The sequence below is a fragment of the Sus scrofa genome, chromosome 2 (genome assembly GCF_054392235.1).
Source record: "Sus scrofa isolate SSC_HxYL_T2T_F1_AM1 chromosome 2, Sscrofa_HxYL_maternal_Yorkshire_Landrace_v2.0, whole genome shotgun sequence".
Lineage (NCBI taxonomy): Eukaryota > Metazoa > Chordata > Mammalia > Artiodactyla > Suidae > Sus > Sus scrofa.
The window spans coordinates 143934597-143959572 of NC_139384.1; the positions used below are offsets into that span (position 1 = coordinate 143934597).

Sequence of the window (24976 nt, forward strand, 5' to 3'; positions counted from 1 at the left end):
GCATTTTCATATTCCACCTCTAAGCCTGACTGCAGAATATTTATCTCTGTAACTCAGCTACCGAACAGCCACAATATCTTCTCTCCTCTTCCTAGGGTCTCTGGAATACCTCATAGATGCTCAAAACCAGCAGCCTCATGCATTCCTCTCAATGACTACCCCTCTATCTGCCAAGGAACTTTCTGTCAATGCCTCCAATCCCCAGGTGAATAATGTGCTATCCTATTGCCTGCCTTCTGCCCTGGAGCTGCTTTGCATTTGATTTAGAAATGGAATAGTACCTGCCCTCAATTTGGTGTTAAGCTCGATCTCCAGAGTTCCAGAGCAGCAGAGGTTGGACGCTGAGTGTGTTGTGGAAAACCCCCTTCATCTTTTACTTATTGCCGTCTTTGTGAGAATCAGACCTTGTACCAGGGACCAGAATCCCTACTGACTTCCTTATCTTTTTCCTGGCGTCCACACTAATAAGAGATTTTACCCATAGGTCTTCTTACCCCATACTTATCAACCGAAACCCATAGGCCAGGTGATACTGTCAGTTCAACAGAGCAAGCTGATGGTGCTGAGCTTACACCAAGATGTGCAAATCCCTTAAATCCATGTGGACCAGGAAACTTTTGCTGTAGCTGGGGTTAGGCAAATGTGGAATGAATAAGGAAAGAGAAAAGATAAAATATGAGGCAAGAAAATTAATTAATTTGGAGCAAAACCATTAAGGCCCTTCAACACCCTGCTGTGTTTGAATATTATTTGGTAAATAGAAATCATTAAAAGTTTTTCAACAGGTAAGTATTCTGTTTTTTTAAAGATATCATTGGCAGCCGTGTGAGAATGCCTCACCTGGGGACATTCAAGGAGACTAGTGCAAAGATGAATGCAGAGCACAAGTAAGAAATGATGAGAGCTTGATAAAAGTCATGTACTTGTATTAATAAGAATGCTGATTTATCATTTACTACATATAGGTATCAAACTGAAATCCAAAAGCAAAAAATGAAATGGTTAAAAGCATGAGCTCTTCTGTCAGACTGGATTTGAATTCTGGCTGAACACTTATAATTTAAGTAACCTTCCATGCGTTATTTAACCTCTGTTTTTCAGTTTTCTTATCTATGAAATTAGATTAGTAATAGGACCTATCTCTTAAATTGTCGTAATTATTGAGTTGATATGTGTAAAGGATTTAGAATAGTGCCTTGCACATAGCCTTATTTTCATTTGTATTCTTATTTTAGTTATTATCATTATTTCCCAGGATCACATAGTTAATAAACAGTGAGTCTGGATGTAATGAAAACAATTTTTTAAATAACAGTGGAGTTCCCATCATGGCGCAGTGGAAACGAATATGATTAGGAACCATGAGGGTTCGATCCCCTGGCCTCACCCAGTGAACTAAGGATCTGGCGTTGCTGTGAGATGTGGTGTAGATCACAGACGTGGCTCAAATCTAATGTTGCTGTGGCTGTGCAATAGGCCAGTAGTAGTAGTTCCACTTGGCCCCCTAGCCTGGGAACCTCCATATGCTGCGGGTATGGCCCTAAAAAGCAAAAAAACAAAAACAAAACAAAACACCAGTGAAGCTACGGAGTGGCTCAGGGTAATGAACCTGACTAATATCCAAGAGGACACAGTTTCAATACCTAGACCCATTCAGTGGGTTGAGGACCCACCATTGCCATAGGCTGCAGTGTAAGTTGCAGATACAACTCGGATCGGGCTATGGCTGTGGCATAGACTGGCAGCTGCAGCTCCAAATTGATTCCTGGCCTGGGAACTTCCATATGCCTTGGGTGTGGCCCTAAAACAAAACAAAACAAACAAAAACAGTGATTTAGATTTTGGTTTTCTGAGTTCAAGTCGCAACTCTTACGTACTCCGCCCTAGAGGACATATCAGAGCATCAGAAAGAGAATTAGAGAAGTAACATAAACAAAATATGCATAAGGGAGAGGGAGGTGTCCCAAATGACTCAAGCTTTCCAGGAGAAAAGCGGGGGGGGACCTTTCTTGAGGAAAGGACTGATTAACAGTGTCATATGTTGTGGCATATGGCAAGCTCAATTAGTGCTAACAAGTTACTCCATTTCCCAAAAGCAGAGATGGAAAGAGGAGTAGGTATCCTTTGATCATAGCATTTTACTCATCTAACTCAGAAGTTAAAACTTCTTGGAATATCATTGCTTTGGTCACACACAAAAAAAATGAGAATTCTTATTTAGCAAATGGAATGACATCTGATTCCAACTATAATTGGAAGAAATTATTATCTGCTTTCTTCTTTGTTTTTGAATGGAAATGCCTATCTTCAACTCTGTGAATTCCATTTTTTTATATGGAGCCTGAACATTGTAGTATGCTTGTGACATGCCTAGATGAATAGTTGAACCTGATTAAAATATTTACCAGCACAGACTTGATGGATTTATTTATGTTTTTTAAAAAATGAGCTTTAGTATCAAGAGCATACTGATGCAAAAACTAGAGTTTGACTTTCTCTTATTTTGAAAATGACAAAATGTTCTTGGATTATTGATCTGCTCCTAATAAGAGGCTGTTAAAGATTTTCCTTTTCCTTTTGAGCGCTTCACTTACAAGGCACAAAAGAATCTGTGTCTTAGAATTCTTTGTCCTCTGCTTTATGTTGACATCATAGTGTTGATTATATAAAAGAACCAAAGTCTTCTCATTTTCGAAAGAGTTAAATAAAGGTTTTTTTACAATTATGTTATCACTTATATTTACTTTTTAAATATTTTATTGTCACTTGGATTAAATAAGGAGGTAAATATTGTTTCTCACGAGTCTTTATCATGACTCATGATCCTATTTAAGCAAGTGTTCAAACTTGAAAAGTTTTGATATTTTTTTCTTCACAAAATAGAGTCCTAAATGAACTTTTCTTCCTTTCTTTTTTAAACCCAGTTTTATTGAGGTACAATTGACATACAAAAAGCTGTATGTATTTAATATATACAACTTAATGACTTTGGAGACAAGTATACATTTGTGAAACCATCACTACAATCTGTGCCATAAACATATCAATAACCCCCAAAAGCTTCCTCCCATTCTCTTTATTATTATTTTTATTATTATTATTGCTATTATTATTAAAACTCTTACATCTACGTTCCTCACAAGTTTTTAAATATATAATATAGTATTATTAACTATAGGCAGTATTTTGTATCATAGGTCTCTGGTATTGATTCATTCCATACAACTGTAACTTTATCCTCCCTCCCCCAATTCTGGCAGCCACCATTCTACTCTCTGCTTCTTTGAGTTTGACTCTTTTTTTTCTTTTTTGGTTGCACCCTTGGCATATGGAAGTTACCAGGCGAAGGATTGAATCCGAGCTACAACTGCAGCTGCAGCAACACCGAATCCTTAACCCACTGCACTGAAATGGGGATCAAACCAGCAGCCACCACAGGGACAAGCCAGATCACTAACCTGCTGTGCCACAGCCAGAACTCTGCATTTGACTATTTTAGATTCCCCATATAAGTGGTATCATGTAATATTTGTCCTTCTGTGTATGGTTTATTTCACTTAGCATAATGTCCTCTATTTTTATTTTTTTGCAGGTGGCAGCATTTCTTTTTAATGGCTGAATAATACTCCGTTATAAGTATATTACTGCGATGAACATGAGAGTGTAGATACCTCTTTGAGAACCTGATTTTTATTCCTTTGGATATATATCCAGAAGTGGGAATGCTGGATCATATGGCAGTTCCATTTTTAATTTTTTTTTCCTTGGTCTTTTTAGGGTCATAGTTGGGGCATGTGGAAGTTAGGGGTCAAATTGGAGGTGCAGCTGCTAGCCTGTGCCACAGCCATAGCAACATGGGATCTGAGCCACATCTGTGACCTACACTATAGCTCACAGCAACACCAGATCCTTAACCCACTGAGTGAGGCCAGGGATTGAACACACCACCTCATGGTTCCTAGTCGGATTCGTTTCCACTGCACCATGACAGGAACTCCTATTTTTAATTTTTTGAAGAATCTCCATACTGTTTTCCCTAGTGGTTCCATCAGTTTATATTCTTACCAACCAAATTACCCAAATTACCTTGCCAATTGTATTATTTTTCTAATGAACTCTCATCAGATTTTGCTTTTTAGGGCTGCACCTGAGGCATGTGGAGGTTCCCAGGCTAGGGGTTGAATCAGAGCTACCGCTGCCAGCCTGTGCCACAGCAACAAATGATTCGAGCCACATCTGTGACCTATACCACAGCTCATGGCAACGCCGGATCCTTAACCCACTGAGCAAGGCCAGGGATCAAACCCACACCTCATAGTTCCTAGTCAGATTCATTTGCACTGTGCCACGATGGGAACTCCTCTCATCAGATCTTTAACCACAGCTATTTTAAATCTTTTGTCCTTCACAGTTTTTTTTTTTAACTTCTTTTGCAATTAGCAGTAATTCAATATGCTCTGTCTTTGACAAAAAGAGACTCTTTATGAAACCCATAGAAAGGACTCTGCCAGGTATTCTGAGATACAAACTTCTGATTACATTGCTTAAATAACTTTGAGGCCATGCCACTGGACTGAGTCAGAATTTCTGTAACTACAGTGGAGATACTGATAAGTTCATGAGACTGCTAACCTATGATCAAGCAGGACAAGAATTAATTATATAGTACTGAATGCACAGATGAAGGATGATTGTGGGTTTTGTTTAGAATATTGCTGGTATTTTATTGTTCTCTTTTCTGGATATAAGGAGCTCCTTTCTTTTTTCTCTTACGCTGCCTATAACTTATAACATCTTAGGGGAGTATGCTTTTGTAAACAGAAATGAAACATTCATTTTTTTTCCCCTGGCTGATTCTTCCAGAATTCAGAAACTCTTGTTGACATTACTTATTTTCATTGCAATATCATTTTTGCTATAGGTTCAATAAGAATCTGTCATCCTTGTAACAGGACAAAACTGGAAACATTGGTTATATAACCAAGGCTTCTGCTGGAATGTCAAATTTGAGAATGATGTATATAGAATCAGATATGAGTAGTGACATTTATGAGACCAGGATTTACTTTGTTGAGTCAATGCTTACAAAACTCTCTTGGGAAAATTTGCCTGGTATCTGGCTTAGAGGGTTCCCAGACTTATAGGTGAGTAAGGAAAATTATTTCCTGGCAGGCATGGGAATCTTAGTGTATTTGGAGGACGTCAGGAAGAGAGGAAGCCACCCAAATCCTTGGTGAAGTCTGAGGGTTATTTCTTTGCTTAGCTTTCTAGCCTCAATGATTTTAAGAGACCAATCTGGGATTCCATCTGAAAAGTTCCAGGGAAGCACATTTTAAAAGGCCTATGCATCAGTGAAACTAGAACATACCCTCACATCATGCACAAAAATAAACTCGAAATGGCTTAAAGATTTAAACATAAGACATCATAAAACTCCTAGAAGAGAACATAGGCAAAACATTCTCTTGACGTCAACCATACGAATGTTTTCTTATGTAAGTCTCTCAAGGCAATAAAAATAAAAACAAAAATAAACAAATGGAACCTAGTCAAACTTAGAAGCTTTTGCACAGCAAAGGAAACCATAAGCAAAATGAAAAGACAACCTACAGAATGTAAGAAAATACTTGCAAACGATGCAACTGACAAGGGCTTAATCTCCAAAATATACTAACAACTCATGCAACTCAACAACAAAAAAACAAAAAACCCAATCAAAAAATGGGCAGAATATCTGATTAGATGTTTCTCTAAAGAAGACATTCAGATGGCCAGCAGGCGTATGAAAAAATGTTCAACATTGCTAATTATTATAGAGATGTAAATCAAAACTACAGTGAGGCACTGTGGCACATGAAATGATTGGCCAATGAGGACCTACTGTATAGCACAGAGAACTCTACCCAGTATTCTGTGATAATCTATGTGGGGAAAGAATCTGAAAGGGAATGGATATGTGTATATGTATGACTGAATCTCTTTGTTGTACCATAGAAATTATTACAACCTTGTAAATCAACTATACTTCAGTAAAACTTCAAAAAAAAGTTTTTAAATTACAATGAGGTACCACCTCACACTGGTCAGAATGGCTATCATTAATAAGTCTACAAATAACAAATGCTAGAGATGGTGTGGAAAAAAAGGGAACCCTCCTACACTGTTGGTGGGCAGGTATATTGGTACAACCACTATAGAAAACAGTATGGAGGTTCCTCAGAAAACTAAACATAGAACTACCATATGATCCAGAAATTCCACTCCTGGGCACATATCCAAAACTATAATTCAGAAAGATACATGCACTTCCATGTTCATGGCAGCATAATTTTCAATAGCAAAGACATGTAAACAACCTGCATATTCAGCAATGAATGGATAACGACAATCTGGTACATATATACAATGGAATACCACTCAGCCATTAAAAAGAACAAAACAATGACATTTTTAGCAACATGGATGCAATTAGAGATTCTCATACTAAGTGAAGTAAGTCAGAAAGAGAAAGACTAATACCATACGATGTCACTCATTTCTGGAATCAAAAATGTGGCACAAATGAACCCAGCTACAGAACAGAAACAGACTCAGACATGGAGAACAGACTTGTGGTTGCCATGGGGAGAGGGAGAAAGGAATGGGATGGACTGGGAGTTTGGGTTTAGTAGATGCAAACTATTACATTTAGAATGGATTAACACTGAGGTCCTACTGAATAGCACAGGGACCTATATCCAGTCTCTTGTGATAGAACATGATGGAAGATAATAGAAAAAGAATGTGTATATATGTATGACTGGGTCACTTTGCTGTATAGCAGAAATTGACACAACATTGTAAATCAACTATAATTAAAAACTTAAAAATAAATACGTAAAAGGCCTGTGCAGGGAGTTCCCGTCATGGCTCAGAGGAAACGAATCTGACTAGCATCTGTGAGGACACAGGTTTGATCCCTGGCCTCCACTCAGTGGGTCACGGCATTGCCATGAGCTATGGTGTAGGTCGCAGACACTGCTCAGATCTTCATTGCTGTGGCTGTGGCATAGGCCAGCAGCTACAGCTTTGATTAGACTGATACCCTGGGAACCTCCATATGTCACAGGTGCCGCCCTAAAAAGACCAAAAATAAATAAATAAATAAATAGCCTATGGAGTAAATTATCATTCTTATGCCTATACAAATAATAAAATCCAATATAATGAGACCAGACTTATTTTGTGATTGATGATAATCTTACTTTGATAAGCTTTGATTGAAAAAAACCTGGACCAGGAGTTCTCTTATGGCACAGCAAGTTAAGGATCTGGCATTGTTACTGCAGTGGCTTGGGTCACCACTGTGGCACAAGTTTAATCCCTGGCCCAGGAATTTCTACATACTGCAGGTGTAGCCAAAAAAAAAAAAAAAAAAAAAAAAAAAAAAAAAAAAAAAAAGGAAAAGCCTAGGCTGAAGAGATAAATTTTATTTTATTTTATTTTATTTTTGTCTTTTTTTGCTATTTCTTGGGCCACTCCCGCAGCATATGGAGGTTCCCAGGCTAGGGGTCTAATTGGAGCTGTAGCCACCGGCCTACGCCAGAGCCACAGCAACGCGGGATCCGAGCCGCATCTGCAACCTACACCACAGCTCATGGCAACACCAGATCCTTACCCCACTGAGCCAGGCCAGGGATCGAACCCGCAACCTCATGGTTCCTAGTCGGATTCGTTAACCACTGCGCCACGACAGGAACTCCAAATTTTATATATCAGTAGAAAACTATAGCTTACCCTTGTGAGTTATTAGATTCAAGCCCTGTTCATTGTCTTTGATCGTATTATTCACCTCTCTATAGGCAACATAGTTTTATTACCTACCTGTACATTACACAAAATCCTGTCATTTTGCACAAATTGTCAGTTCTTATCAAAGTTAACATTTTTGCACTTTCCTTCAATATCTGACTACAGGTCTGCAAACTAATGTTTCCTATTTTTCTTCCACTCTCCTAACTTAACATCAACAAGGACTTAAATCTGCCCAGATCTTTATTGGGATTCCACCCTGCTTCATAGCTGGCCTGGTCCTCCAGGATCAGAATTTGCTCTGTGAACTGAAGCTGGTTGACTTGAGGTTTATACCAGAGCAGGTCATGTTTGGGCAAACTTTGTGCCTGAAGCTGCTAATGTATTGGTCCCTCAGGAAGTTCACAGGAACTGTTGCCATCCTCCATTCTCTGCTGTAGAAAATAACCGCAACTGTGGACAATCCTACCAAAACTTCTCTGATGTTTATCTCATCACTGAAAACATTCGGGGTGCAAATGCACTGAATTGCTTCTGCTGTCCTCCGTCTGCCGTCAAGCACAATGCTTCAAGCACAATGTCTAGGCATCTTTTCAACGACCTGAGCACTGATGTCTGTAACTGGGTTTAACATCTGCTTCAACCACGAATCTTTGTTTCTCTTTGTCCTTCTGTAGGAATTCCCATTAGAAGCCTCAGTCATTTCACCATCCAACAGATATTCTCTAGTGCCTAGTATCAGCAGATGGTTCAACTAGGCCTTCACCAGCTGAAATGAACTCCATGAACTAGCTCGCCTCAGTTGTTCCCTGGTAAACGCGGTCTCCCTTGTTCGGAAGAGGGGACTGACCAAAATGATCCCAGCCTTCTCCTCAGCTTGGCCAGTCTTTAGACAGGGTTCTTTCTGCCTCCTGGTCCCTGACCTCTCTTTCCTTAGATGATTTACTGCAGCCAGCTTGGCATTTTTAATTCCTTTCTGTTCCTTTAAGTAGCAAATATTTTTTGGAAGACTCTTGTCAATTTGACAATCGGGCACTGGCTTTCTTGAGGACCTGGGAGCCATCCCTTTGCAATGCAATCACGAACGAAGGTAGTGACTCTGCCTTTCAGTTTTTTGGGAAGATTGGAGCCTACCTTCAGTGATTGCTTTGATACAAGTTATAAAACTACTTTCTGTCACAGAGATGTGAGAAGGTTTTGTTTTTTTTTTCCTTTAAATCAATTAGCAGACACAGATGGGCTGTGCTCGCCTGCTCACCCCAGCATTTTAAAACCCTCCTGCCCTTTGTTTCAGTAGAGTTGAGTTCAGACCGCTTTTGTTTCCCTTCCACATTGGTAATAAAGTTTCCTCGCCTGTTTAACTTTGTCTCCTTTTGCTTTGACAGAATGAAATTCACAAGACATTTTGGTTGTCCTCGGGTGTCCTTAGCTGTTATAGCAAACATATAAATTATTCTGGACCCAGAAGTCTAGAGTTTAAAATCTAGCCAACTCCAGGCAATAAACATTTTTAATTCAAATAAAGGTTACGACTCAAAATACAGGCAAAAATTTTTTTCGTTTACCTGTGGTTCCATATTATCAGATGGATTGCTCTTTTTCAATCCAAGCAGGATGCTTTGTGATTTGGTCAAAAATATTTGTACTTACTTTTTTTTCCTGAGCTGATGGAGTTGGGATTTCTAAAACCCTGAATGCTGCACCCTCAAAAGCATCAGCACCCCCCTGGGTCCCCGAAAGTCTTACTAAAGCTAGAGATTTGACCATATATACCTGGACTCCTACCTTGGCTAGTTGTAATAGCATCTATTTAGGTCTAATTATTTTCTTTCACTCTTAGTTTTAAAGGTTAACCTGGAGGCAGACTCATGAAATCAGCTTCATGGTTTAATACCTGTAAAGTATAAAAGATAAGGAAGGTAGGCCGAATCATGCAAGAAAGAGCAGCGGGGGAATGTATACACTAAAGAAGAGTATCTGCTTCAGCTCAGTCCATTGCCACTCTTCCTTTAACACCCAGGCATAATCTCTTTTCCTTAGGGGTGAAGGCTTGATTGTGTAGAATACATCATGAATAATATTTGAAGAATTTTCCATGAGGAGCTATTTCTAAAACTTTTGTAATAATAACATTCATTGTCTGTTCTTAGTGTGTTTTATGCTGTTCTTTAATGCTTGATTTTCTGCCTAACTTAAACCCTCTTAAATGTTTTATTTGCTCTACTCCATCTTCTGAGTACAATTTTTTTTCACTGTTTTTAGTTAGATTAATTGAATCCTAAAATTTTAAATGCATTTTTCTTAAATGTTATCTAGTATAAATTTCAATTTCATTTTTCCACATTTTTTTCAGAGGAAAGACCACATGATCAATCCTTTATGAAGAAATTCCAGCATAATCAGTCTGCAAATACCATTCTAATAAGACAAAAAGGCAGCTGCAATGATTCATTCCTCTGAGGCTGGAAATGTTTGCAGAATTCAACACTTGCAGAGAGAGAATCCTGAGAGGTATAGCTTTGTTTTCCTTGTGGCTTTATTTCTTAAACTGCACAAACTACTGAAGCAATTATTCATTGCTTCTTTGCAGCCATTTCCTTCATTAACTATTGCTTTGTCTGATAATTTCAATAGCCAGTGCATTTCAATGACTTTCCATGGCTTATGTATTAAAAAAAGAAAAAGTAAAACTACATGTTTTCATCTTGAAGTAATGGATGTGTTTTGAGAAATATTTAAAGGAAAAAGCAAAATGAAATGATTTTTCATTGATCAGCACATTGCTTTTTCCTAAACATGTTTGATCTCAATCTCTCCTGCCTTCCTCTCCTATTTATGCCCTACAGTTATCGCATTCTAAAGAACACTTCTGGAAACAGTCAAAGAATAGAATGACTTCAGGCATTGTTTTTTTGTTAAAATTTTGTTGTCAAAAATGTATGATTTATGTTCAAAAGTATATGCCATGTGACAGCATTATAGCAGAGAGAGTAAAGAGAGAAACATGCATTGCATGTTTTCTGCAACAATGGTTGAATTTTCAGGGTGTCTGTCCTGGGTAATTAAGGATTCAAAATTGGATCTTCAGTTATGCCTGCTCCCTTGTTCAATTTTATCAGTTATACTCATGCTCTGTGAAAATGAGTCATATGACCAAACTCTTGAGACCTCAATTTAGAAAATGATTTAGTAATCATAATTAATTATATATTCTTCTAGTTTGCAGTAATGTTTTATATAACATTTTTCAAAATATTTCTTTTATTTGTAATAAAAGAATTTTTTGTTGAAAGACCTATCAGAGATTTGATTTCATTAACTGCTTTGTGATTTTCCAGGAGGAAGATAGAATATGCAACTCTAGCAGTTTTTGTGGCCTAGACTGGAAAATATCTCTGGCAACATTTGGTGGCGAAAGAAGGCATCACTATAACAGCAGACCTTTCTTCTCATTTTTGTCTATGAAATTAAATCTGAGGCCTAATTAGAAAAACAGTTGGAATGGAAACTAGTCCTGCAACAGCTGGCATGATGTTTTGAAAGGGCTCTAGAAACAAGCAAGACAGGCTTCGAGTAAGCTAATGGCTTTACACATCAAAAAGGTGAGTGACCTACTTCCTAATAAACCACCTGTTCATGGGACGGTTGTAGATATTATAAGTAAAAAGACCACTAAATAATAAGCATTGATCCGTCCTTCAAAAGGACACTGAGACAGAGAAAAATCCCTCAATTCAGATCAATGAGAATGCTCTGAGAAAGGCAAAAACACCCAATATACTGCTTCACCTTGAACACTTAAGGTAAATTAACTATAAATATCAATTGTCAACTTCATCAATTCCTGGTAAATGCCAGCACCGCTCTTTCTATATCAGATCCTGTCATCTCTGCTCAGTCTCTTAACTGGAGTAAACATGTCACACAGGTGGTGGATATTTTAAATAACCCACAGACTTTCCCATTTTTCCAGTCTTTGGGCAATGACAGAAAAATATTTCTTTCTGCTTTGTGACAGCAGTCCTCCAATAGCGAAAGGCTTGCTTTACAAATGAAATTGTAACATTAAATGCACCGTGAAGGGGCTATTTCTGGAAGTTTCAAGACTGTTCCATTCATAGTCAAGTGTGTTTGCTCTGGATATACCTTTGCCTTCTCAGTGACAGATGACTGCTGTTGTCCATTCATCATTACGCAGTTTCTCTTTTCTTTCCTCTTTCTGATAATTGTTAGGTCAGAACAAACTTTCTCTAATGCCATTCTTAGATTATCCCAAACAGTAGCTTAATCTTACTATTGGATATGCCATGGTCACCAGATCTCCATGATAAAAAAAAAAAGACCTCTGGCAATTCTAGTCTCGTCAAACAAGACCACAGGGAATTATAGCCAGTAGCATTTCCACTTGCACCTACAAAAGCAAATGACCTTAAAAACCTACCTATGACTTTGATGGTTACTCCCTTCTCAGAAAAAAAAAAACAATTATTACAATTGATGAGTTAGAGATTATTTTAAATCTGAATTCAACAACCTTCACTGAATGTTGGGGAGGGGGTAAACTGTCCCTTCGAACAGACTAATAGAGAGCCAAATGTGTAACCAAGCTAATGCAAGGCCCTCTGGTTCTGATCTCATATTTTGAACAACTCCTTTTTTCTTATGCCCCTACTGCTAGAAGGTCTGGTCCAATTTGTCCTAGACGAACACCTCATGTGTTTTAGGAATGATCTGATTCCACAGATCACCAAGGATGGAAATGCCAACTTAGGCATGAGCTCCAAAACATGGCTACCCCTGGTGTTTCAGACACTCTCCCTGGAAAAATTACTGACTCGGTGTTGGTTCAGTCAGAGTAGTGTTCCTAGTGGTGAGCATCTGACAAATAGAAAAGACTGAAAGAAACTTGTCACTGACTGTGGCAGAAGTGATATGATACCACCTCTTCCTTAAATGGACTCCAACTCCCATGTTGGCATGGGTAACTCTAGATTTCTTGTTGCCTGGTCATAGTGGCATTTGTGCCATTACTGAAATTTTTGTGAGGTTAGTTTGTGAGGAGCTTACTCTGACTTGCCAAAGAAGACACTCCTGAAACAGAAATGATATGGATTAGAAAGGTCTAGGTTCATTATTTTTTCATTGGTTTATCAATTATATATCTGAAATTGGTCAAAACACCATTCTTTTCTCACTTCATTGAAATGACATTACATGTAGAATAACTGTATGTGTTTCTTTTCTTTTTTCGTTTATAATGATTTTTATTTTTTCCATGATAGCTGGATTACAGTGTTGTGTCAATTTTCTACTGTACTGCAAGGTGACCCAGTCACACGTACATGTATACATTGTTTTTTCTCACATTATCATGCTCCATCATAAGTGACTAGACATAGTTACCAGTGCTATACAGCAGGATCTCATTGCTTATCCATTCCAAAGGCAATAGTTTGCATCTGTTAACCCCAAATTCCCAGTCCATCCCAACTCTCTCCCTTTCCCCCTCCCCCTTGGCAACCACAAGTCTATTCTCCATGTCCATGATTTTCTTTTCTGTGGAAAGATTCATTTATGCCATATATTAGATTCCAGACATAAGTGATACCATATGGTATTTGTCTTTCTCTTTCTGACTTCCTTCACTTAGTATGAGAGTCTCTAGTTACATCCATGTTGCTGCAAATGCATTATTTTGGTTTTTTATGGCTGAGTAGTATTCCATTGTGTATACATACCACATCTTCTTAATCCAGTCATCTGTTGATGGACATTTGGGTTGTTTCCATGTCTTGGCTCTTGTCAATAGTGCTGCAATGAACTATCTCAGTTTTTTACTTAGCTCCTTATTCCATTGCAGTGATGATTTAGTGATCATTGTTTAATAACACACTGTCATATTTACAGTGAATGTGACTGTGACTGTATCTTTGCAATAAGTCCTGATATCTAGAAGTATAATATTTCAAGTTTTATTCTCCTTCTGGGTTATCTTTGTTATTTTTGGCCCTTTGCAGTTGCCATATACATTTTAGAATGAGCTTGTTACTTTCTACCTGAAGAACATCCTACATCCTGCTTGGGTTTGGGGTTGAGATTATACTGAATTTATATATTTTTCTTTATTTAATCTTGCAGTTGACCCACCTGATATCTAAGTCTTTAGGTTTTTGTTTTTGTTTTCATTTTTGTTTTAGAGACAAATAGCATCTGTCTCTAAAATCTACCTTTATTTTCCTTTTTGTTGACTTTTTTATATGTCCTTCCACTGAGCATTTTAAAAGCCGATTGAAAGCCTGTAATAAATGAGTTGACCAGTTGACTTTAACCTTCTCTGATAGAGTGATCAGATAGGTTGTTTGTGAGAAACTCTGATATGTACAGTATTTTTAGATATTTTCTGTTGGCCTCATTAGTTTTCCTAAATATAAGGCTTTATCTTTTCGTCGGAGGACAAAATACTGTCTACCATAGTTCTAGAGAGCGTGGGAAATTGAAGAGCTCAGTAAACAATCTGCAAAGGTCATTTCGTCTACCTATTTTTTGTTTGTTTTTTATTTTTAGGGCTGATCCTGCAGCATATGGAAGTTCCCAGGCTAGGGTTCAAATTGGAGCTGCCACTGACGGCCTAAGCAAAAGTCACAACACTGCTCGATCTGAACCATGTGTGTGACCTATACCACAGCTCGCAGCAGTGCTGGCTCCTTTAACACACTGAGCAAGGCCAGGGATTGAACCTGCATTCTCATGGATACTAGTCTGGTTCTTAACCCACTGAGCCACAGTGGGAACTCCTGTTTCTATTAGAGTATAGTTGATTTATGATGCTGTGCCAATTTCTGCTGTACAGAAAAGTGATTCAGTCACACACACACACACACACACACACACACACACGTATATACATGCCCTTTCTTATATACCTTTCATCATAACCTGCCTATTTTTCTTACTGCACCAGTGCTCTTAACTTTGCTGTATGTTCCCCAGGCTGGATTTCCTGTATTTTGCTCTCTCTGGTCCTGAATTATCATGGGTGGAGTGGAATCAGTTGCCCAGAAACATATGACAGTGAGTAAGTTCAGAAATATCTTTTTCATTCAATTTTTATCAAATCAGTATTATTTAGCATTCCCTTTGAGCTCCATTTCAGAGGTATTTTGTACTGCCAGTTTCCAAGTCTTTGAATATTCTGCAATGAAAATCAGATTGTTTCTCAGTTTTTGCTCTTATTGGCTTAGTATTCAGCTCTGTACTCTGCTAAGTTGCATACCATGTATCTGTCTCTTTTTCAGCTTCCAGATTTTTGTATATATTGTGTCTTTTTCTGTTCTCACTGTCCTTCTGGGTTTATTTCTTAAACCCCTTTTTAAGATCCCTTGCTGTTTAAAAACATAGTAAGAAAAATTTTAAACCCTTACTGTATCTTTAGTTGTATTTGGGAAGCAGTGAAATTTGATACCTTTGTTCAGTTAGCCACCTTAATTTGGAATGTAGCATTTCCATTTTCAAGAATGTTCCTAAGGCTCCTTAACTGAGATGTATTTAACACTCTAGTTATACCACCATCATGCTTACATAGATGTTTAAATTAGTTATGTTCTTTTTTTTTTTTTTTTTTGATAATGCAGTGTTTTAAAACAAATGAATTAGGAGTGATTTTGACCATACACACTGACATTTATCCTTTTTCTTTCCATTCTGTTGATTGGAAAGTCAGAATTAGTAACCTTGAGGTGAGAAAAGGCTATTGTAAATAACTTAAATAGAAAAATGTCTTAGATTTTCTTTTTTCCTATAACATGAAATTATTTTAACCTAAATTTATTATAGTGATCTACACTATTCTATCAACTTCTACTGTTCAGCAAAGTGACTCAGTTATATATTTTTTTTCTGCACATTATCTTCCATCATGTTCCATCACGAGTGATTAGATATAGTTCCCTGTGCCCTACAGCAGTATCTCATTGCTTATCCACTCCAAATGGAATAGTTTTCAACTACTAACCCCAAACTCCCAGTCCATCCCACTCTCTCCCCCTTTCCCTTGGCAACCACAAGTCTGTTCTCCATGTCCATGAGTTTGTTTATTTTCTATAGATAACTTCATTTGTGCCATGTGTTAAATTCCAGATATGTCATATCATATGGTATTTGTCTTTTTCTTTCTGACTTACTTCACATACTGACTTACTTCACTTAGTATGAGAGTCTCTAGTTCCATCCATGTTGCTACAAATGGCATTATTTTGTCCTTTTGATGGCTGAGTAGTATTCCATTGTGTCTATGTACCAGAGCTTTTTAATCCATTCATCTCTTGTTGGATATTTAGGTTATTCCATGTCTTGGCTATTGTGAATAGTGCTGCAATGAACATAAGGGTGCATGTATCTTTTTGAATAAATGTGTTGTCTGGATATATGCCTAGGAGTGGGATTTATCTATGTTCTTGTAAAAAGAAAGTTAAATATCCATATTATAATCACCCTTATTCTAGTTTAAAGGGAAGCATTTCTGACCTTTTCCTAAAATTTTAGATATATGATGAAGTTAGATCTTTAATTTCCCTCAGCACTGCCTGCACACACACACACTCCCCACACAGACTGTCATTTTTGCCCAACATTTACTTTTTAGTTTTTATTTATGTTATTAGCATCATTTGGGATTACATAATAAATCATTTCAGAGGTCACTTAAGTTTCACCAGTATTAAAAATGCATCGGTTTTGAAGTAAATAAGCAATTGATCAAATTCTTATTATTTACAATATTTGCACCTAACAAGTATATGTTTGTCATATTGAGCATAGTGAACTGTCATTGTCCAGTGGTGATATTGTCTCATTTAACAAGGCAATTTATTTTTGTTTTTAATACAAAATTGATGTTATTATATTTACATAACCAGAGGACGCTCACCTTTTAATCAACAGTTCTCTATCTCTATTCCCTATGACTTCTGCTTAGAATTATCAAATATCAGCATTTTAGGAGCTCTTTTAACAAATGATAACATAGAGGTTTGAACAGGTGGAGTAATTTAAGCCAGATTAAATGTTTATTTCCTCAGTAGCAAGAAGCCTTAACTTTTCTGTCTTTCAGTTCAGGAATTTTTTTTCCTCACACCAAAATCATCTCCTCTAAATCAGTCCCATGAGAGTGTTATGCACATAATTTTAGGTTTCCATTTCTAAGGGAAAGGATGTGTATAGTGTATAAAAACTCTTGCCTATCTGAAACTGAACTTACTCAAGAGAAAATCTATTCATACCAATGATCTGTGTACCAGCTGCTTTTCTGGGTACTGTGACAATGGCAATGATTGAGATAACCAAGGTCCCTGTTTTACTGTTGGCATAGTTAGAAAGTATGTAATGAACAAATAGGTAAGGAAAAGACGTGGGCAGCCTTTCTGAAAACGGAAGAAAGCCTTGAGCGGTGTCAGCGTTGCTGTGGAGCATCACCTAGATCCCCCCTTTTATCAGAACTGAAGCACTCATGCCCCAACTCTGAGAGTCTTACTTGCTGACAGCCCTCCGCAGAGTCCCTCTCTAAGGAATGTCCACAGCTGAAAAGGACTGTCTCCCCTAAAATTACACGCTTTTCCCAAGGTAGCTCTCAGCTAATGACTGGTTGCTTGAGAAGTATAGAGGTTCAGCCCCCTTGCCTCAATTTGGCATCATCAAAGTTCCAGAATCCTTTTTCGGGTTGGCTGAGTCCTTCGTTGCAACTGCACTGCAGTTTAACTTTTCCCTCTGCCTAATCCTGCTGCTTTCACTCTTCTCATAGGTATTGACCCTCTACTCCCAATATACTTAGTGTGCATATTCTGCATCACACAGTCAGCTTCCCAGGAAATCTGATGTCTGACAAAAGGTGAACCACTGTTCCATGAGTAAGGAAGAAAAGCAGCATTAGAACTAAGAGTGAATATAAAGGCCCCGAGATGGGAATGAGCTTGTGATGGCTGCAGCATGATGAGTGAGGGTTACAGTGGTATGAGTTGAGGTCACAGAGATAGACAGAATCCAGAACACAGGGCTATTCACACCAAGGTATGGAATCTGGAATTTATTTTAAATATAATGGAGCATGTTGAAAGTGTTTTAAGGGAAAACGTCTAACGTTTGAAAAATAAAAGATCAGTTTTTGTGTGGAGAACAGATTATATCAAGGGTGGAGTGGAGGATGGAAGTAAAATCAGGAAGACCTGTTAGGTGGCTATTATAGAGGTCTAGATAAGAGACAATATAGCATGAATTACAGAGGTAGTTTGGGCAGAGAGAGAAGTAGACAAATTCAAGAGGTCTTTTAGAGGTAGACCCCAGAGTATTTGCTGATGGTGTAGAGGATGATAAAAGAGAGTATACAAGGAGTTCCCATTGTGGCTCAGTGGGTTAAGAACCCAGCTAGCATCCATGAGAATGAGGGTTCGATCCCTGGCCTGGCTCACTGGGTTGGTGATCCAGCATTACCACGAGCAGCAGCAGAGTTCGCAAAGGTGGCTCGGATCTGGCGTTGCTGTGGCTATGGTGTAGGTTGGCAGCTACAGCTCCAATTCTACTCATAGCCCGGGAACTTGCATATGTCGCAGGTGCAGCCGTTTAAAAAAGGAGAGAGAGAGGATACAAAGACGACTCCTAGCTTTTGGTTCTTACAGTTGAGTGTTTGGTGCTGCCATTTATTAGGATGCAACAGATTGGGAAAAGATAACCTGAGAAGGGAATAAATTAAGAATCTGCTGTACCTGAATTATATTTAGGATGTTTTTTAGACACTTGGGTGTATGAATAAAGATCTTAGGGAAAAAGGGCTGGAATTTAGAGAAAAATTATCTTCCTCCCCCCTTCTCCCCCCATATCTATCTATTATATGTGTGTGTGTGTGTGTAAGCATATATATATAAGATATGTATATAGTAATATGTATGTAATATAATTTACTGACTTGATAAGCATATTAGCATAAACAGATTTTTCATATTCTGGTACCCAAACTACATCTCCTATCTTCCCCTACACCAAAGAGACAGCTTCACAGGTGTGGTAAATCAGATGGAATTCCATCCAGAAGAGCAAAATCATACAAGCATGTAAGCACAAGGAGGTTGGCAATAATACATAACAAGGCAAAGTTAAAAAAAAGAAATTGGTCCAGCACATATTCACTATTTGCCTAAAACCAATTTTCTGTATCTTTTAGTACAGAATCATTACAAAATTTATATGAAAATTCTACCTGCAAATATCAGGCTGAATTTCAAGCACATCCTGCATCATGAGATCTGGACACATAATGTGAAACATTTTTTTTCCCAGGAGAAAAAAAAAAGAGAAGTCCCCAAAATCTGCATCCATCAGTTGAGTTTAGAATTGGTCTTTGCCTTCTCTCTTATTCCCCCATTTATTCCTTTCAAGAATATGTGAATCATAAAATTTATGTTAATAATTCAAGTTGAAAGCAACTAACCTGTGATTAAGACTTATATTACAACTGCTGGAGCTTAAGACATTAAAATAAATCCCAGTCTACATGATGAAATTACATTTATTCCGTCCTTTTACAGCTAAAGAATAGAAATGAGTATAGTGGTATTTTACCATTGCAGTATGTCCAGATTTTTTATGGTCACTCACTCCAGATTTTGGCACGGCCAGGAGTTAAGTATAATTCCCTGAAAAATAATTATTACTCAAGCTGTTCCTCCAGCCGCATCCAACACATTAGTGGGCTATGATACTTCTATGGATCATATGCTGACCTAGGTGATGGAGACAAGCATATAAAGAATTCCAATAGAGTATTAAAAAGTTCCAGGGCATTGTAACCAAATCAATAGAATCTCCCACCCCGGCCCCCTAAGGCACTTCTGCCATGTGCCTTCCCTCCCTGCCATCCCAGCCCCACCAGGCAGAAACAAGTCATAAGTGAAGGCAGGAAACTAAGGAATCTGGCAGGCACCTGATCCATGGAAGTATCAGTGGAGCTGTGAGGGAGACAGAAATTGAGAAGAATAGAAAAGTGGCTAGTTTACAAAGGAGTCCTGTGAATTTTGAACTGAGTCTCCTTTAATGTTCTTCAAGAAACAGAAATGAAGATTCAAATTAGTTTTAAGTACTTCTATATCTTGTATCTCTTTGCTCAGTGTTTCCTGTAAATTATCCATCTTTGCCTCCAGTTGATTTCCAATGTCTTGCATCATCTTCAGCATCAACAGTCTAAAGTCTTTTTCCTGGAGGCTGAGAATCTCCTGATCACTTAGCTGATTTTCTGGGGTTTTTCCTTTCTCCCTCATCTGAGTTATAGTTCTCTGTCTTTTCATTTTTATAGGTTTTTGGTGTGGTGATCTTTTTACAGATAATAGAGCTGTAGCCTCTCTTACTTCTGGTGTCTGCCCCCCTTGTGGCTGAAGTCAGTATGGGGGGGCTTGCTGTAGGCTTCCTGATGGGAGGGGCTGATTCCTGCCCACTGGTAGGTGGAGCTGATTCTAATCCCTCTGGTGGGTGGGGCTTAGTCTCTGGATGGGATTAGAGGCATCTGTGTGCCTGGGGGGGCCGGGGGGGGGGGGGTCTTTAGACAGCCTGTTTACTGAGGGGCAGGGCTGTGATCCCATCTGGATTGTTGTTTGCCCTGGGGCTTCTCAGCGCTGACAGCTATGTCCAGATTTTCCCAAAATGGCCACCTCCAGAGAAAGGCACACTGCTGAATATTCCTGGGAGCTTTGCTTCCAATGTCCTTCCCTCACAACAAGCCACATTAACCCCTGTTTTCCCAGGAGGTCCTCCAGGAACTGCAGTCAGGTTTGACCCATGTTCCTATGGAGACTTTGCTTTGCTCTGGGACCCAGTGCACATGAAAGTTTGTGTGCACCTTTTAAGAATAGGGTCTCCATTTCCCCCAGTCCCATGGAGCTCCTGCACACAAGCCCCACTCGCCTTCAATGCCAGTTGCTCCAGGGGCTCTTTCTCCCAGTGCCAGATCCCCACATGTGGGAGTTTGATGTGGGGCTCAGAACTCTCACTCCTGTAGGTGAGTCTCTGTGAACCAGTTAGTTTCCAGTCTATGGGGCTTGCTACCCGGGAGGCATGGGGTTGCTTATATCAAGTAATTGCCCCTCCTACCTCTTGATGTGGCCTCCTCTTTGTCTTCTGGAGTAGGATATCTTTTTTAGGGTTTCCAGTCATTTGGTTGAAGATTGCTCAGCCTTTAGTTGTGAATTTTGTTGTTTTTAGGAGAGAAGTTGAACTCCAGTCCTTCTATTCCTCCATCTTAATCCTACCTCTCAGTTTTAATTACTTCTGATTGATCAATTCCTCGATGTGGCAGTGTGCTAGGTAGGCAACATGGAACCTGTGGATTCACTCAAGTTACAAGAGAAATACAGAGGAAAGGTCTGTATTGATGAGCAGAAAGGATTGACAGGGAGGGTCAAGAAGGGCAAGTCAGGTTTGCAAGCATGAGCAGTAGCAGAAGCAAAGATGGGTGAGACAACTCAGCTTCATGGTTCATGGTTCAAGCAGCCAGACACAGAGAAAGAAATGGGAGTGTAACAAGGAAACAGGCCTAGCAACAATCAGATGCTGTTCTTTTTCCCACCTTCTGTTTAGAAGACCACATGTTTGAGTATATATGTTCTTGGAACACTCTAGGCTTGGCAAGAAGCAAAGCCATCTAGAAGGATGGAGAGTGGAACAAGTGTGAGACTAACCTATGTGTATTTGGCTGCCCTGATGTGTTTTAACTAGAGCCTTTGTAAGCCTGTCAGGATGAACTCAGATTTTGTCCTTCCTTTGAAGAAATAACTAACCCTCTATAAAATACCAAAAATTCATTGAAGAATTAAGAGGAAGCAAAAGTTCTGACTCTAGTGGAGGCTAAACCTGCTAAAATAGGATCCTGGGCATCCAATGCACTTGCTTTTAATGGCACCAGGAAACTAAGATAATCGTCTTCCTCCTTGCTTTGGCTCATTTTACCGGCTCTGGGCCTTTTCTGATAGCCAGCCCTTTCCACTTTTGCTCACTCACATTTCTTTGTGCTCACATGACCAATTTAGGCCATTTTCTGCCTCCTTGGGATTTTTTTGTCCAAGTCCCCTGTAGTTTTAAAATTATATTCTTCTAGCCCACATTTTTCTTTCTCTTTCATAAGTCAACTTTTATTCACACTTTAATCTACACCCAGTCTCACAAGCTGGAAACCAAAGGGTCATCCTTGCCTTGCCTGTCTCTTTCCCTAGACTTATTCAGTCATGAGACTATTACCTCCTAAGTGTCTCAGCTTTATCCCTCTGCTACCATTGCCTTGGTTTAGGCTGTCATCACCTCTGGTCTGAATACTGTCACTCCATTACTGAGTGCTCCTTCCTGCAGTCTCAGTCATGCCACTGCACACATTTAAATCCTTTAATGCCTTCCCTGACCCTACAGGGTAAATCTCAGCTCTTAAGCATAGTGGACAGGGCCTTTGGGCCTGGTTCCTATTGGATATCCCTGTAACGTCTCCTCCCTCTCCTTATGCACACTCCCTCTACGAGTGCTCAACCTCTGAAAATTCTCCAACACACCCTGCTCCTTCGTAAGCTCTGTGCTATTGCACATGCTCTTCCCACTGCCCGAGATGCCCAACTTCAATTGGTTGCCTGCAGGTCACACCTGAAAACTGCCCCCCTGGTTACTCTGGTAGGCTAGTAATTTCTTCCTGAACTCCCCTCAGCCCTGATCCACTCTTCTGCTATAGCACTTGTTACCCAGTATTATCATTATCTGATTGTGACCCCAAGATCTTTTGGCACTATGACCTCCGTAAGGGCAGAAATTGTATATTTGTAGAAGGTGTGAATAAGGAAAGCAGAAGAGGGATCACTTAGAACACAGAAAGGCCATCTTATCACAGGCCCAAAGCGTCAGTGCAGAGGCCCCAGGGATCAGTGGCACATCAGAGTAATGGCTTAAGGTTATCCTTATATCTTTAAGGAACAAAATCGAAACAGATGGTCTCTGACATGAAGTTCTGTTTGGCTCTCATTCAAGCCTATTAGATCATTTTTATGGCCTCTTGCTCCTTGCTCAAATTTTCACATTACCCTTTTTTTGAGGGAAAACATAATAAAAGCATACCTTGTCTCTTCTACCTACTGTAGCAATCAAAATAGAAGTTCTCAATCAACAGGGTTGAACAGACCCTTTCAGGCTAATCCACTCCCTAGGATTCCTTCTTTCACTTTGTTTTTTGGCTTCTGTAAATTCTTTACTTTCTTGTCATCTCAGCAACTCACGTAACATGATAACCGTTATGTAATATTTAGCTTTTGTAGTTGTTTCATTGGGAAAGTCCTTCGGAGAGCCAAGCAACAACCTCCCCCTCCATTGTCCTTGTGACAGAGCCAGAGTATCCTCATCATGGGATGGACACAGGACACACGCTGAGACTTAGTCTCCAATCTCTCTGGACCCTTGATTGGTCCAGGCTGAGCATATGCCCAAGTGTAGCCAATCAGAGACCTTCCCCAGGAATCTTCTAACCCCAGCCAAGGGGAAAGGGATTTTTTTCCTCTCCTTGGTTTTGAGCTGTGAGAATGTGATCCCAGAATTTTAGCTACCCATTTTTCTTTCCCTTACCTTGAGACAAAAGCTCTTTGCTCCGGGAGAGGTTGAAGCCCAACAGAGACAGCAAAGACGAGAGATGGGCTGAGAAAGAGCAATAGAGGAAACAAGAACACTTTGGAGGTATTAGGTTTCCAGTTCTAATTGCTGAGATCCTTGACACTTCGTGAGTTCCTGCAGCCCTTCCTCTGAGACTGTGACAAAACCAAATGTCCTTCCTATAAATTCCTTCCTTACGCTTAACTTAGTATAAATTGGCTTTTAACACTTTTAACCAACTCATTCTAATATAGTTCTTCCTTTTTTACTCAGAATATATGTGATATTTTATTTTATTTTATTTTTCAAAATGATTTTTCTTAGCAAAGTTTAATATAATCGCTTATGTTAAAGAGATTTAACATAATCTCTTATATTAACTGGGGTGCCTCATTTTACATCCCAGTTAATTCTAAGGGTCTACTGGTTTGTCTACTCTTCTGTTTAGAAGAATATCCTTATCTACAGGATTCACCCTAATTTTCATGCTATTTTCAATATCATTATTATGTGTGATATTTTAAACACTCAGTGTTTTCATTAAGACCAAGGATCCCCACTTTTCTTCTGAAAACCACTATCTCTCTCAAATGGAGTTCTTACTGGCCACACTACTGTAGCATTACAGCATGGGACTGTGACCACCTTTTGAAGGAGGAGAAGATGTGATGGTTCATCCTGGTAAATACTGACACCTTGCTTTTTGACACCAAAATAATGGCATGGCAGAGTTCTTATAAAACCAAATGATTATGGCGTTTATATCACTCAGGGTGTAGTCGGTAGACAGAGACTACACAGTAATTAAATAGGAAAATTTAATAGAATTATTAAGTTCTAACAGGAGATTGGAGTAACAGGGGATTGACTGTTCCTAAGGGCTTGAGAGAACTTTAAAAATAAAGCAATAGCAGATATAAGGAAGAGATCCTATCCCTTGGTCTCTGGCAGAGTACCCAAGGAAGGAGCACATTTCAGATATTCCCTGTCTTCCCATCTAATGCTGATATTCAGACCTCCAGGTCCATGGTGTCCAGACAATGCTGGGCAGACAGCGTATTTCTGAACCTCAGTTCTTCTGTAGCACCAGCTGGATCATTTCCTGCTTCCCTTTTCCATTCTCCGTGGTGTTTCAGCAACTCGACTCCACAGTCCAGTGCAAGTATGCATTCAGAAAATCCAGGTCCTTAATGATGTACTGATTGTTTGTTTTTGTTTTTGTTTTCGTTTTGTTTTGGTTTTGTCTTTTTAGGGCCATACCCTTGGCATATAGATGTTCCCAGGCTAGGGATCCAGTCAGAGCTATAGCCACCAGCCTACGCCACAGCCATAGCAATGCCAAATCCGAGCTGTGTCTGTGACCTACACCACAGACAAATGGAAATGCCAGATCCTTTAACCCACTGAGCGAGGCCAGGGATCAAACCTGAGTCCTCATGGATACTAGTCAGTTTCATTACCACTGAGCTGCAACAGGAACTCCTGATGTGCTGATTGTTAAAAGTAGTTCTGATTAGATGTAATAAAGTGGAAT

The 24976-nt window shown here is 39.1% G+C and overlaps 1 protein-coding gene across 2 annotated transcripts in view; it reads left to right on the top strand.

The window, feature by feature from the left end:
• The window catches only part of LOC110259779 (uncharacterized), a 117796-nt gene that overhangs the window by 46779 nt on the left and 46041 nt on the right, over window positions 1-24976 (top strand). Inside the window, exons 2-3 of one of the 2 annotated variants that reach the window (XM_085014561.1) lie at window positions 10145-10302; window positions 11130-11393. In XM_085014561.1, the coding sequence (XP_084870687.1) occupies window positions 11373-11393 (21 nt within the window). In that variant the 5' untranslated portion in view covers window positions 10145-10302; window positions 11130-11372. Of the gene's footprint in view, window positions 1-10144; window positions 10303-11129; window positions 11394-14781; window positions 14867-24976 lie in introns of those variants that run through there. The other variant, XM_085014560.1, reaches the window with a different exon arrangement.